This window comes from Oculina patagonica, chromosome 13 (assembly GCF_052425735.1).
Source record: "Oculina patagonica isolate OP01 chromosome 13, crgOcupat, whole genome shotgun sequence".
Classification (NCBI taxonomy): domain Eukaryota; kingdom Metazoa; phylum Cnidaria; class Anthozoa; order Scleractinia; family Oculinidae; genus Oculina; species Oculina patagonica.
Genome location: NC_135770.1, coordinates 16,129,620 through 16,142,867, shown reverse-complemented (window position 1 = coordinate 16,142,867; position 13,248 = coordinate 16,129,620). Strand labels below are relative to the sequence as shown.

Below are 13,248 nucleotides of genomic sequence, written 5' to 3'. Positions count from 1 at the left end.
ACCTGATGTAGAATGTAGAAAGATATAAATTATACATGATTTCTCCCTTAGCGACCGCATTTCAGACTAAAGGGTCAAAAGTGGATTTTTATCACAGACATGGCACTCCATCCAGCGCCACATAGCCTTTTAGCGTATATAAGGTAGTACTCCCACCCTACCCTCGGGTTTTATCTTTAAGTTTTTTCTGATTAAGTTTCACTCGCGTCTTTTAGGTCATTCAAGCCCACTTTTATCTCAAGAAGGATGAAATTCTGGAGCAGTGCGAACAGTGGATCAAAGACACGGAAAGCCTGTTATCAGGGAGGCCAGTTGGCCGAGCCATATCACATCACGTACAGTCACTGAAGCAGAATACTGCGCTACTGAAACAGGAACTCGCCAAGCTTGAACCACCGCCAGATCACAAGGAAGGAGAAGAAGACAGTGATGAAGATAGCGATTAATGAAAGACACAGCAAAGAGGAGTCACTTACTGAAATGTTTCATAACAACGGCTGGGCTGCTGCTGGGCGTTAAGTGTAACACTGACTCGACGACGCGTTCGAGCTGTCACCTCAATACTACTGGCTAAAATTTAACATGAAAAATGTTGCTCCCACGAAAACGCACAAGATTTCTTTTCATTGACGCAATGAAGTTTATCTTCCTACTGAAAGAGCAGTGCTTTGAACAGCAGAATAGTTTTCGCCGACCAACAAGTTATAAAGAATTTCCATTGTGGAACTGAGTCACTTGACTGCAGATGTTCTGAACAAGTTAAGGACTTACTACAGACACCAAACCTTTGCATAATGAATATAACTGCTTTGATTTTTTGTATCATCCCAAGGATACACGCCATTACGATAATCAGGCCAAATTGAGACCGAGTATTTCGAATGGCACTTGCGTTATAAGCTCTGCTAATTGGATTTGGTATACACTTTATGAGACTGAGGCTAAATTGTGCTGTCGTTATCATTTTTTTTATTGTAGAAATATCTTTCGGATTGAAAGGAACTCCAAAATACCAGTGTACCACAGTTTTAAAGAAACGTCTCAGAAGTGGTAACAAATCAAAATGGTATGAGGATGGCACAAGATGGGGGAGGATGGACACTGATTGAAAATGAGAAACTGGGAATTGGCTGCTTTTAGTTATTGCCAATATTGTATGATAAAAGTAACTTCGCTTTAAATGAAGTCAGCTGTGTTTAATGGACGAATTACCTATTTTGAATTGCTTTGAACTTTTACATAGTGTAAATTGAAGGGTATTCTTAAGTATTTTTTTTACATTTTGATTATGTAAATCTTCTCACGCCAGAGAGCAAATTGAGAGCACGTTCCAGTTAGAAAGTTAAAGCTCGTGTGTGTTTGAATACGCAGTTTAAGTTTATGTAATAACCTTATATCGACTGTAAAGTTGTTAAGTAGTGGTTATCAAATGTTTCTATTTTCGTTTAAGTGTAGATTACTTTTAACTCTCACTGAACAGTTTTATGTAAGTATTTAATAGCAAGTTTCTTGTGCTTGCATTATAATTGAATCTCCACGTTCCTCGTTCTTTACCTTGCCGGCTTTATAAAGGTATCAAGTAAATAGGAATTTTAGGGTTTACAAATTAAGCAATCTATTGTCTGACAGCATCGTCTACGTATGCGGCATAAGGTGCATGAAAGTTGTCAATAACGAAATCGCATTATGAATTCGAACAGGGTACAAATTGTAGAAAAGGTTTAGAGATTTAGAGTAGCTACTGTCTGAGTAAAGAAAAACTGTATCCGGTAAAAGTACCTTTATTCAGATTTATTATTTTTTGGCCATAAATAAAAATATTGAAAGCGAGCGAAATCAGTATTCTATGTTAAATAAACTTTGAACTTCACTCAACGCGAAGAAGGATTTTCTGTGTTTAGGGATATTTAGTCGTACTTGTGGAAAGTACGCAGGGATCCAAGGGAGGGTCTTACGTTGCTGAAAATGCTTTACAGCACGATACTACTGCCCCTGACCGTACTTCGCATTAGAGAGGTTAAGCATGACGTTTACGGCAAACGGCAAAATTGAAACTTTTGCCGTCTCTCTTCAGTTGTGTGTACAGTAGAGTGAAATTATTTGTATTTGCAATGAATAGTAGGAGACGTTATTCCATTTTTCTATGCTTTATTTACGGATTAGAAGAAAAGAACTCAAAATCAGAAATTATCTTTGCCGTCTGCCGTTAACGTCATGCTTAACCTCTCTATTTAGCCAATCAAAAGACTTGACTGCTGCCCTGATTTCCAACAATATCTGTCCGTTAAGTTACTGACCAGATATCACCGGATTTTTGGCCGAATTTGGGTACGTTATATAGCTGATCGTTCTGTTTTGGTTCGCTACGACGGGATGTTAGGCAAGTTTGGTGTCGAGGTACTTTGGCCTGACTGCGTTTCGCCAAAACACGAACCATGCCTCGTCCAAACGAGTATGCATTTAGTTGCAATATCATACAAAAAAGGGCAAGTATAGCCTGCAAATATAGCCAAAAATCGCCTGCATAGTTTTTGAGCGCAGGTTTGGAAAGTGCGAAAAGCGGGAGACGGCCACGCGCGTGGCCGTCTCTTGCCTTTCACGTAATCCAAATACGCGCGCAAAACTACAAACGGGACAAAGGCGCCTGCTACGCAGGCTTAGCCTAAACGAAATCCAGCAAAAAGGCATTCAATGAACTAAAATAGTAACCTTTAAGACGAAGGCTTGTGAATTACATGAGTTACGTACTCATCGTTGACTAAAATTGCCACTGTATTGATCGCAGACTCATATTGATACGCGTGTGAGTGACAGCTGACGTATCCCTGGAGTCCTTTCGGGATTGTCTGGATGAAAGTTGAGGGCAGTGCAGAATCCCGGGGCAGGATGTTTTGCAAGATTGTGTTAGCTGTCAGCGAACAATGAGTAAAGTAAAACAGTGAAACGCTGAAAAGGTGAGACGTTTTCTACATCACGTTTTTATGTTAGGTAAGTTTTTATATCGCATAGTTAAATAAAGCGCACAGATACTGAGATAGAACGAAATGTTGTCGGTCTCCTGCGCGCTTCACACGTGTGATCTAATTTCGAGGCCACCATCGTTCCGATTTGAAATACGTTAGCGGTTGGAATGTTCAAGCAATTCAGGGAATTTGTTAAGAGACGCTTCTAATGGGCTGAACAAGGGACTAAGAAACGCGTGAATTTGGTTCTGGTCGCCATTTTGTCGGGTTGGCGATCACTGCATGAAGGTCAAGTACTGAAGTAGTTTGTGTTGGAATTTAAAGTGAAGGGAAACAAATTCTCGGAGGGTTATCAATTGCAAACTTACACGTGTAAGCGGACTGTGATTTATTGGTTGACAGTCCGCGTTCATATACCGCTATAAAATTCCGGTTATAAGTCCTGGGAGTATAGCGAACTGTCGTGGGTCGTGGGTCGTGGGTGGAAGTCGTGGGTCGTGGGTGTGGGTAAAGTCGTGGGTGTGGGTAGAAGTCGTGGGTAACAAAAAAAACATAAAAAAAAAACAAGAGAGGATAACAAACATTTGTAGGAAAGTAGTTCGTGCATGGCTAGTCTGACGAAGAGTTTCGACCCGGTCAAGGGACCCTCAGGAGGCTTTTCTGTTCAACAAACTTGTTGGGGTGTCTGTAAAACCAGGACAGGAACACCACGAAACACCCCTGGAACACCGAAAATGTTTAAACACATATCAACAAAACAGTTCAATTAAATTTAAAAATTTATAGGATTTTTATTTTATATTCTGCGTTACGATTAGGATTTCGTCCTCGCAAACTCCCCCCCCCCCCCCCTTACCCCACAAGAACCGTGACTTATATTGCGTGACATTGTACATGGCAGACTGAACGACCGTGGGAAATTTTAATGGTCGCGTTTGCGGTTACAAAAAGGCGCTTCTGTTTGGTTAATATTTAAAAGTAGATACAATGGCTTCGCCTGTTGGCCAATGCGACAAAATGTTCGATTCGGACGCGGAAATGTTGCAGCCAACATTTTTACGACAAACTATAACACACTTGGAATTGTGAGAGTTGAGTGAGTGAGTTTGTGAGAGCTTTCTTTTTAAATCGACACCCGGCGAATTGCATATAATTCTGTGCCTATACTTCTTTCAAATTATTGAGCTTATTTTTATGACGAGCATGTATATTGTAGCCTGTATACAGCCGCCCCCTCCCCTAAAAAAATCGGGAACAGGGAGGGGGACGGCTGTACACAGGCTAGTATATTGCTACTATTTGAATTGAGTGTTTAGTTTGTTTGTTTGTTTTTTTTCACCTCACGGACTTTAAAGAGTGAAACGCGGGCTACGGGCTTCGGACTTGGTTTAAAATATGTACCGCGTTCTGAGTGACGCATTACGAAAGGTAACTCATCTAGACGGGTAACGAATCCTGTGCCCCTCTTTATGAGAGAGACATTTGTATCCAGACAAAATACAAAATGTTTGCCCATGTTCTTCCCATCTCTGGAATGAAAACCGACCAGCGTCACGGGACTTCGGAAATGTTCGGCAGCTTTCTAAAAATGTTGGGTTATGTTCGGGTAACTCTTGGAAGTTTTCGGACGACTACGGAATTTTTCGTTGATATCATCCAAAGTCTTTAGTTTTAATCCAGTTGTGAGCAATCAATCTTTACCTTATTTTTATTTTTAACGTTAATTTTAATTTATTCAAATCATTTTTTTTATCTGTGTTTAAACATTTTCGGTGTTCCAGTGTGTTTTGTGGTGTTCCTGGTATTACAGACACCCCAACAAGTTTGCTAAGCAGAAAGACCTCTGAGCCGGGTCGAAACTCTGCGTCAGACTAGCCATACACAAACTATTTCCTCACAAATGTTTGTTCAGTATTTTTTATGACTTTTTTGTTACCCACGATTTTTACCCACACCCACGACTTTACCCACACCCACGACCCACGACTTCCACCCACGACCCACGACCCACGACCCACGACAGTTAGCTATACTCAAGTCCTGGGCTTATACCACAGTCCTCCCAAACGAACGATTCGAGAAATCGATCGAAAAAGTTTTTTATGTAAGCGTATGAATGATTTGAGTATAGCTAACTGTCGTGGGTCGTGGGTCGTGGGTGGAAGTCGTGGGTCGTGGGTGTGGGTAAAGTCGTGGGTGTGGGTAAAAGTCGTGGGTAACAAAAAAAAACATAAAAAAAACAAGAGAAGATAACAAACATTTGTAGGGAAATAGTTCGTGCATGGCTAGTCTGACGAAGAGTTTCGACCCGGTCAAGGGACCCTCTAGAGGCATTTGTTCAACAAACTTGTTGGGGTGTCTGTAAAACACCACGAAACACCCCTGGAACACCGAAAATGGTTAAACACATATCAACAAAACAGTTTAATTAAATTTAAAAATTTATAGGAATTTTTATTTAATATTCTGCGTTGCGATTAGGATTTCGTCCTCGCAAACTCTCCCCCCCCCCCCCATCCCACAAGAACCGTGACTTGAAAATATTGCGTGGCATTGTGCATTGCAGACTGAACGACATTTTTACCGTGGGAAATTTTAATGGTCGCGTTTGCGGTTACAAAAAGGCGCTTCTGTTTGGTTAATATTTAAAAGTAGATACAATGGCTTCGCCTGTTAGCCAGTGCGACAAAATGTTCGATTCGGACGCGGAAATGTTGCAGCCAACATTTTTACTACAAACTATAACACACTTGGAATTGTGAGGGTTGAGTGAGAGATTTTACGAGAGCTTTCTTTTTAAATCGACACCCGGCGAATTGCATAGAATTCTGTGCCTACTTCTTCCAAATTATTGTGCTTATTTTTATAACGAGCATGTATATTGTAGCCTGTATACAGCCGCCCCCCTCCCCTAAAAAAATCGGGAACAGGGAGGGGGACGGCTGAACACAGGCTAGTATATTGCTACTATTTCAATATTGAGTGTTTAGTTTGTTTGTTTTTTTCACCTCACGGACTTACACTAGGAGTGAAACGCGGGCTACGGGCTGCGGACTGAGTGACGCATTACGAAAGGTAACTCATCTAGACGGGTAACGAATCCTGTGCCCGTCTTTATGATAGAAACATCAGTGTATCCAGACAAAATACATAATGTTTGCCCATGTTCTCCCCGTCTCTGGAATGAAAACCGACGAGCGTCACGGGACTTCGGCAATGTTCGGCAGCTTTCTCAAAATGTTGGGTTATGTTCGGGTAACTCTTGGAAGTTTTCGGACGACTACGGAATTTTTCGTTGATATCATCCAAAGTCTTTAGTTTTAATCCAGTTGTGAGCAATCAATCTTTACCTTATTTTAATTTTTAACGTTTATTTTAATTTATTCAAATCATTTTTTATCTGTGTTTAAACATTTTCGGTGTTCCAGTGTGTTTTGTGGTGCTCCTGGTATTACGGACACCCCAACAAGTTTGCTAAGCAGAAAGACCTCTGAGCCGGGTCGAAACTCTGCGCCAGACTAGCTATACACGAACTATTTCCTCACAAATGTTTGTTCAGTATTTTTTATGACTTTTTTGTTACCCACGACTTTTACCCACACCCACGACTTTACCCACACCCACGACTTTACCCACACCCACGACCCACGACTTCCACCCACGACCCACGACCCACGACAGTTAGCTATACTCGAATGATTTATGTGAGTGTTTGAATGATTTATGCGTGGTGGTATTCAGGTATTGCCTGGTGTTGTGTTACATTTTAGGCCGTTTGAAATTTGAAAGGGAAAATCAAGCTGCAGATTCAATTTTTGGCGAGAAAACGGCCTCGCTCTGTCCAGCCTTGACTTAGTCTTATGAAGGCTATGACAAAAACCTCAAAACCCCCAAAAATGAAGAAATAGCCCAAAAGGACAACAGAAATCAAGAATGGTGAGTACATTTTCTTCATTTTATTGAAAAGAAGGTAAAATTTTATTTCGTTGAGTGCTTTTATTCCACGGTATTTTAAACTCCATACAAAATCTTACAGAGCGTTAAAATCTTCAACGGCCTAAAATGTAACACAACACTGCGCACTTCAAGTTGTCACGTCCCCCCCCTCATTTACTCGATACGTTACATAAATCATTCGTATGCTTCCATAAATCATTCAAATGCTAACATAAATCATTTATATGCCTGTGCTTATACAACTTCGTAAGGAGTTTTGAATGGGCTTATAAATTGAGGGGCTTATATCCAGAATAAAAAAATGTTCAAAACGGCCAAAGCAGTGTAGATGGATATACCTTTTTAAGTTAAAAAGTCACAATAAAGCAACATTTAGCCCTATCCAGTACTGCCATCCAGTAGAGGGGGGCTTATATCCAGGGGCTTATAATCAGGTGGTTTTTTTGTCTACAGGTATATATAACCAGGCCTATAACCAGGGGGGTTTATAAGCAGGAGAGAGGGGCTTATGACTAGGATTTTACGGTATGTAAACAAATGTAAGCTTATCACAAAATTGACAAGCAGTTTCCGAACAGATGGTGCTAAGGTCTTGGACTTTAGTAAATTGTAGCGACAAGTTAAGTGCATGTAGCCATCAGGAAACCAAACTATTAAATGGAGGGTGATATTTTTTAGGGGTTGGGGCTGGGCAATTTTTTCCAAGAAACAATTTTTTGTGTGGCTTACATGAAAATTAATGTGTAATTCCACACAGAGAGGAGCGCTGGAAAAGATGGAAATCCTCAAACACATTCCTCTTTCTCCATTCCAACAAATCCCTGTATTATTTGTCAAATCATGCTTATCCCACACCACCTGCAGGAATGTTGTAGTACCGTTAGGACTGTTTCATTTTAACTGTTTTTCTTGGAAATGGCAAACAACCATACTAGCTGAACGGCTTTGAAAGGAATTTTGTAGTACCACTGGAACTGTTCTGTTCCTACTGTTTTTTGTCCAAATGCAGCCCAGTCAAAATGTACCAGCAGCTGGTGATTTTGCACCATACAAAGAAATATCTGCGGTCCACAACACAAAATAAATCAGGGTTTATTTTAACTTTGCCATAAAATCAGCCATGCAATAAATTAATGTTAAGGTCGCGCGGGACCCTTGCTCATTAATAAATTCATAAGCCAAATTTCTTGACGGAGTGCTATCTTGTAAAGCTTTAATTCACTACATTTTGAACATCGATTTCTCTAAAATTTAACAAGGATATTCGGGGATGATGGAATTACATCATGATTGTCCTTTTACTGAGAGATGACCTTTGTCTGTGATGTTACAAGCCCTTTAAAGTTTAACTGCAGATAATGCGATTTTGTGTCCAAGTTTTCAGCTAGAATAGCGCACCAAATTAAATGATTATATAGCCTAGTGATAAATCTTAACCTCTTTTGTGCTATGGCTAGAACGAAATTTTCGATTTCAAAAACTGCTACAAGTTAATGGCTTCTAAGAGAGCAAAAATGTGAAGTTTAAACTTTGAAACGTGCCATCTTCATTTTGAGAAGGAAATTTAAAAATTCGCTCTAGTCATAGCACAATAGAGTACACCAAGTTTATGTTCCTAGCGAATCAACTCTTGAAATTCTATATCGGCGGAGAAAACTTGGACACAAAATTGCAGGTTTTGAGGCTTCCGAAGACCTTCCGAGTCAATGTTTACAACAACGTGTGATATATTCAAAGCTGTGAATCTAATTATGATAATTTCCTATGTTCCAGCGCACGTGGCACAAAGCTGAGAACAATTACTAGTAATTACTTGTACAAAAGAGTTTAAAAACAAACATTCTCATGAATATTTCGTTTGTTGTCGGCTTCAGTCGTCCGGCAGTTCGTGCATACTCTTTAAATAAATACATACTAATGATTGCAAGGGTCCTGCGCGACCTTAAAACAACAATTTCGTTGATCTTGCTTTGCTTTTGTCATGACAAATATAAGCCAAAACACAGCTCATAAAGTAGCCAAAAACAGCCATATTTTAAAGTCAACCTATAATGCATTGCAAACCTTTGAAGGAGTGTACGTTATGTATGCTTATGGATTGCAGGGCTCAAAATAATGCCTGGTTAACGGACAATGTCCCGTCAAGATGACGATTTGTCTGGACAAAGTTTCGGTTTGCCGGTCATTTTGGGTCACGGACATGGTTTTTAAAATGATAACTGATGACCAGAAAAAAAAAAAACATTGTTGTCACTTACACATCTTACACGGGCATTAAGAAGCAATCTATTCACCAAAATTGCAGCCAAAACAGTGAAGAAATAGCAGGAGTTTTTATGCCACACAAACAAAGAGGATCTAATGAACAGCAGAAACCAGTGGTAGTTTAAAACTGCTATTTTCAATATTTTGATGATCAGTCAGAAACGACACGTGACCGAGCTAAAATCTTTTTGGCCGGGCAACATGACCAGCAACTGTCCGAAAATTTTTTGGAGCCCTGGATTGTGTCTTTGTTGATGTCTAACTGAAGAAAAGGCAATATTCCAGTTGCCAAATAATTATTTTAGCAACAAATATTGCTGTAAATGGATGTGATCATGCTGTTGACTTAAAATTTCTTTCTTCTGTACATTACAAACAAGATGGCGTCCAAACGAGCTTGTGGCCTTTGGGATTACTACTGATCAGGTCAGTTGGGAAATTGTCATTTCTTTCTTTCTTTTTTTCTTCTATCTTTTATTTTCTGGTGCTTTATTGCTGTTGTTTCACAATGTTAAAAAATAGGTCTGCAACGCAAACATGTGTGACCTTTCACGCAAAAACGTACACTAGCGGCTTTCTAGTAAACGGGTGAAATAAACGACTATCAAACGGGTTATAAACGAGTCTTGAAGTCGTTTGAAACGAGTTCCACTGAAAGTTCAAATGGCTCATGAATTATTCCGAACGGGCGTCTAAGTCGTTCGAACGACTTGTGAAAAATTGCAAACGGGAGGTTAAACGACTCGAACGGCTCATGAATTATTCTGAACGAGTAGCCGACCCGTTTGCAAGGCTCATGAATTATTCCGAACGAGTAGCCAACCCGTTTGCAAGGCTCATGAAAAAAAATTATTAATAATATTCAAGCGGCCAGTCATGAACGGCTAATTCGGCGTTCTTATAATTCTGAACGATTCACCAATTTATATTGTGTGATAAAAGCTAAGCCGAACGAAAAACTAAGAACATTCGATACCGAGTTTACTATTAAACAAAACTTAAAGAAAATCAAAACCCGCTTTCATACAGTTTTACGTTTTATTTAAAACTTAAGTTATATTCAACGAGTTACTAGAACAATGTTTCGATGCTTGACAGTGTGTAAACGTCAAGCGCTTTTGATTTGAGGTCGAGGAAAAATTACCTGGAATCCACTGTCGACTCGTTCCTGTAAACAAGCTCTCTCGCTTGAAAAAAAGCGAACAGCTTTGCTCTTTCAATTTGTAAACCGTCATCTTCATTGAACATTTTTCTTTTTCCAAACTTCACTTCAAATCAAAAGCTCCCTGCGTCTTGTTTGTTTGTGTGGCATATCAAAGTTTTGCGGTTTCGCAACGTCTCGGGTTTCAAGTTACAAGCGAAATAATCCCGCACGTCAAGTGATAGTTTTGAGTCAATTCGAGTCAACTTTGTTGAAGGCAGAGTATTTTACTGTTTCAATAAACTTTACACACGTTGTAAAACCCAAGATATTACTTGTTTTGAAACTTTGCCGAGACGCTTGATCAAAATGCAAATCAACGCGGCCGACAAGTTGTCGCACGTGGGCTGAATCTGCTGAATTTGCAGATGGTCACGTGACTATTTCTGTTAAACAGTCACGGTGCTTTTTCTGCTTTTTAGCCATCACTGCTTTATGACATTCGATTATCGATACTCGTTTTATTCAAGATTTAAGTTTCATTCAGCAACTGTCCGAAAAAAATTTTTTTTGACTTGATAGAAGTCAAAGAATGCAAATATCAAGTGCTTTTGATTTGTGGTTAATTTTAAAGATATCTCCCGTGGGAATACACTGTCGGACGTGAGAAATCATTTTCTCAACCTTCCGGGAAAAACTTTCGATTCGCAGGCTTGAAATCGAAAAATTAAGGCCTGTGGGGACTTGCGGCGGATGGAGGCTTACAAAGTTTTTGACTTTTGCATTTTCACTTCTACCCTTGAAGAAAATGAAAACGCATACAAGCAAAGTTTGATACTCATGCCCGCTCGGCTTCTTTGTTTACTGCGACGAAAATTTGCTTCCGCTAAAGACGCTAAAGTAGCTAGTAAACAAGAAATACCGTAAGGAACGTTTTCCTTTTAAAATGGCGAAAACTTAAAACAAAAGCACAATTGAGATGTTTTTGCGAAAGTACTTGTATGTGTAAATAAAGTTTCAGGCCCACCGAAAATAAGCATAAGAAAATGATGAACATCGTGTTTGCCTCTTAGCACCTTTCTCCAAAAAACCCTGTCTCAGATTTTTGACAAGTGCATTTGTTCTTTTGTAATAGGCAGTTAAAGTTAGGGGAGATGAATCATCAAATTATTCAAAAATGAAAAAAGAAAACAAAAATCGCAGACATGGTTTTGGAGAAAAACTATCTGGCAATGAGCTGGCCAAATTTCAGCCAAATCGGTTCCTGAGGGGCTGCCGACTTGGAGTTAAAAACGTACCTTCAACTTGTTGAAATTTTCTTTCTGAGAAAAAAAATTAATATATTTTTTGCGGCTTCTTGCTCATAATCGGATTATAACGCCTGGAATGAATCAAACGCCAAGGTTGATGCTTACCAGAAAGGGATCATCTTTCTCTAACAACAGATGCTTGACAGGTTACATTCAGCAGGCAAAACATTTACACGAGATACTTTTATCTTCTGACTGGACACAAAGCAAGGTTTATAGAAAATTCAAAATTCACGCTTCACGTACGGAGTCGCATTTTTGTTATATAATTTTCTTGACATGCTTTGAGTTTGGTTGTGTGCCGATTCATCGAAAGCGGAACAAAGCCGGTAACAAACGACGATTGCAGCTGCAAGTGAAGGTGAAGCCTCGAAATATCGGTCGGTCAACACAAAAGAAAACAGGCTGGCCGAAATGAGACTAGCTGTTCTAACTGGGTAAGAATCAAGTTAATTATAGGCTTACATATTTTCAGACAAAAAATATCTTTGATTGTAAACCCTAAACGCTTCACAAAGCAGACAGTATCGGCAGTTAGTTTTTAAATATTTATGCGCGCGGTTGTTTCCATTGAACAGTAGCGCATCTTCTGTTCAGTTTTACCACTCTCTAGACCTTCAACTGGTTTTTCGACATGAATTTCCGATCGGCTTTCACTTGTTGGTGCGGAAAACGATTGCCCACATTCGGCGCTTAGCTTGACTGCTTGTTACAACTCTTGTTCTTGCAAGTTTCTTGCGTGAACAATGGAGCTTGTATTTCGTGACGCGTTGACAGGACATCTCAACGGGAAATTAACTTAATTTACCTTGCAAAAACTTTATCGCGCAGAAATAAGATTTTTTTGTGAACTTTTTTGTAAAAGAACGTCTTTGAAGAGCTTTATCTGAACATCACAAAATCTCAAATTTAGAAAAGTTGCACTTTTTAACCTTGGCTGATACCTTAAATGAAATTAAATTAGCATGTATTTAATATTTATTGTTGTACATAATTTTATTTTCTCTTTTAGATTTTTAAAATTGTTACTTCTATTATTTTTCTTTGATTCCCTTTTTTCCTTTTGTGGTAATGGCTGATAAACACTCTGATTTAACACATTAAATTCTTGAAAAACTCTTTTAATTCACTGCACAACACGCCATGTTTTCAACAACCCGAGATCCTCTTTGACCTATAGTACATCATGTATACTATCATGAAATGTCTCAACAGCGATAATAGCTAAACACTACATTCCATTCCTTTGTGGCAAATAAAATTGCAATTAAAACTGAGTTCAAGGAAAATGTCTTCATGAAAGTGGAATGTCTTTGTAATAAACAACAACAATACCAAATACCCTTAAACTAATATAATGGTTCGAACTGCAAACTGTCCTTATCAAAATAATGTTTGGTGCTAAAAAGTCCAAACAAGTCAGTTCATTTGTCCAGGCAAAGTTTTTAAATATTCCAGGCAATTTTGTAGCACAGGTTGGTCTGTTGCTTGTCTCTGCTGTACTTGAGGCTTTGCTAGACTGAGGTTTTGCGGGAGCTGGGGTTGGGGTTTTTGCTTCTCTAGAGCTTTGTTCTGGCGAAGAAGACTATGGCCCTCCAGGAGTTTTGTACGG

The 13,248-nt window shown here is 39.3% G+C and overlaps 1 protein-coding gene across 2 annotated transcripts in view; it reads left to right on the top strand.

Moving 5' to 3' along the window:
• LOC144634529 (dual E2 ubiquitin-conjugating enzyme/E3 ubiquitin-protein ligase BIRC6-like) overlaps positions 1-1,875 on the top strand; it is a 59,368-nt gene extending 57,493 nt beyond the window's left edge. For both annotated transcript variants that reach the window (XM_078493504.1, XM_078493503.1), the window contains exon 43: positions 216-1,875. In XM_078493504.1, the coding sequence (XP_078349630.1) occupies positions 216-446 (231 nt within the window). In that variant the 3' untranslated portion in view covers positions 447-1,875. The remainder of the gene's footprint in view (positions 1-215) is intronic.
• The last annotated feature ends 11,373 nt before the right edge of the window (positions 1,876-13,248 follow it).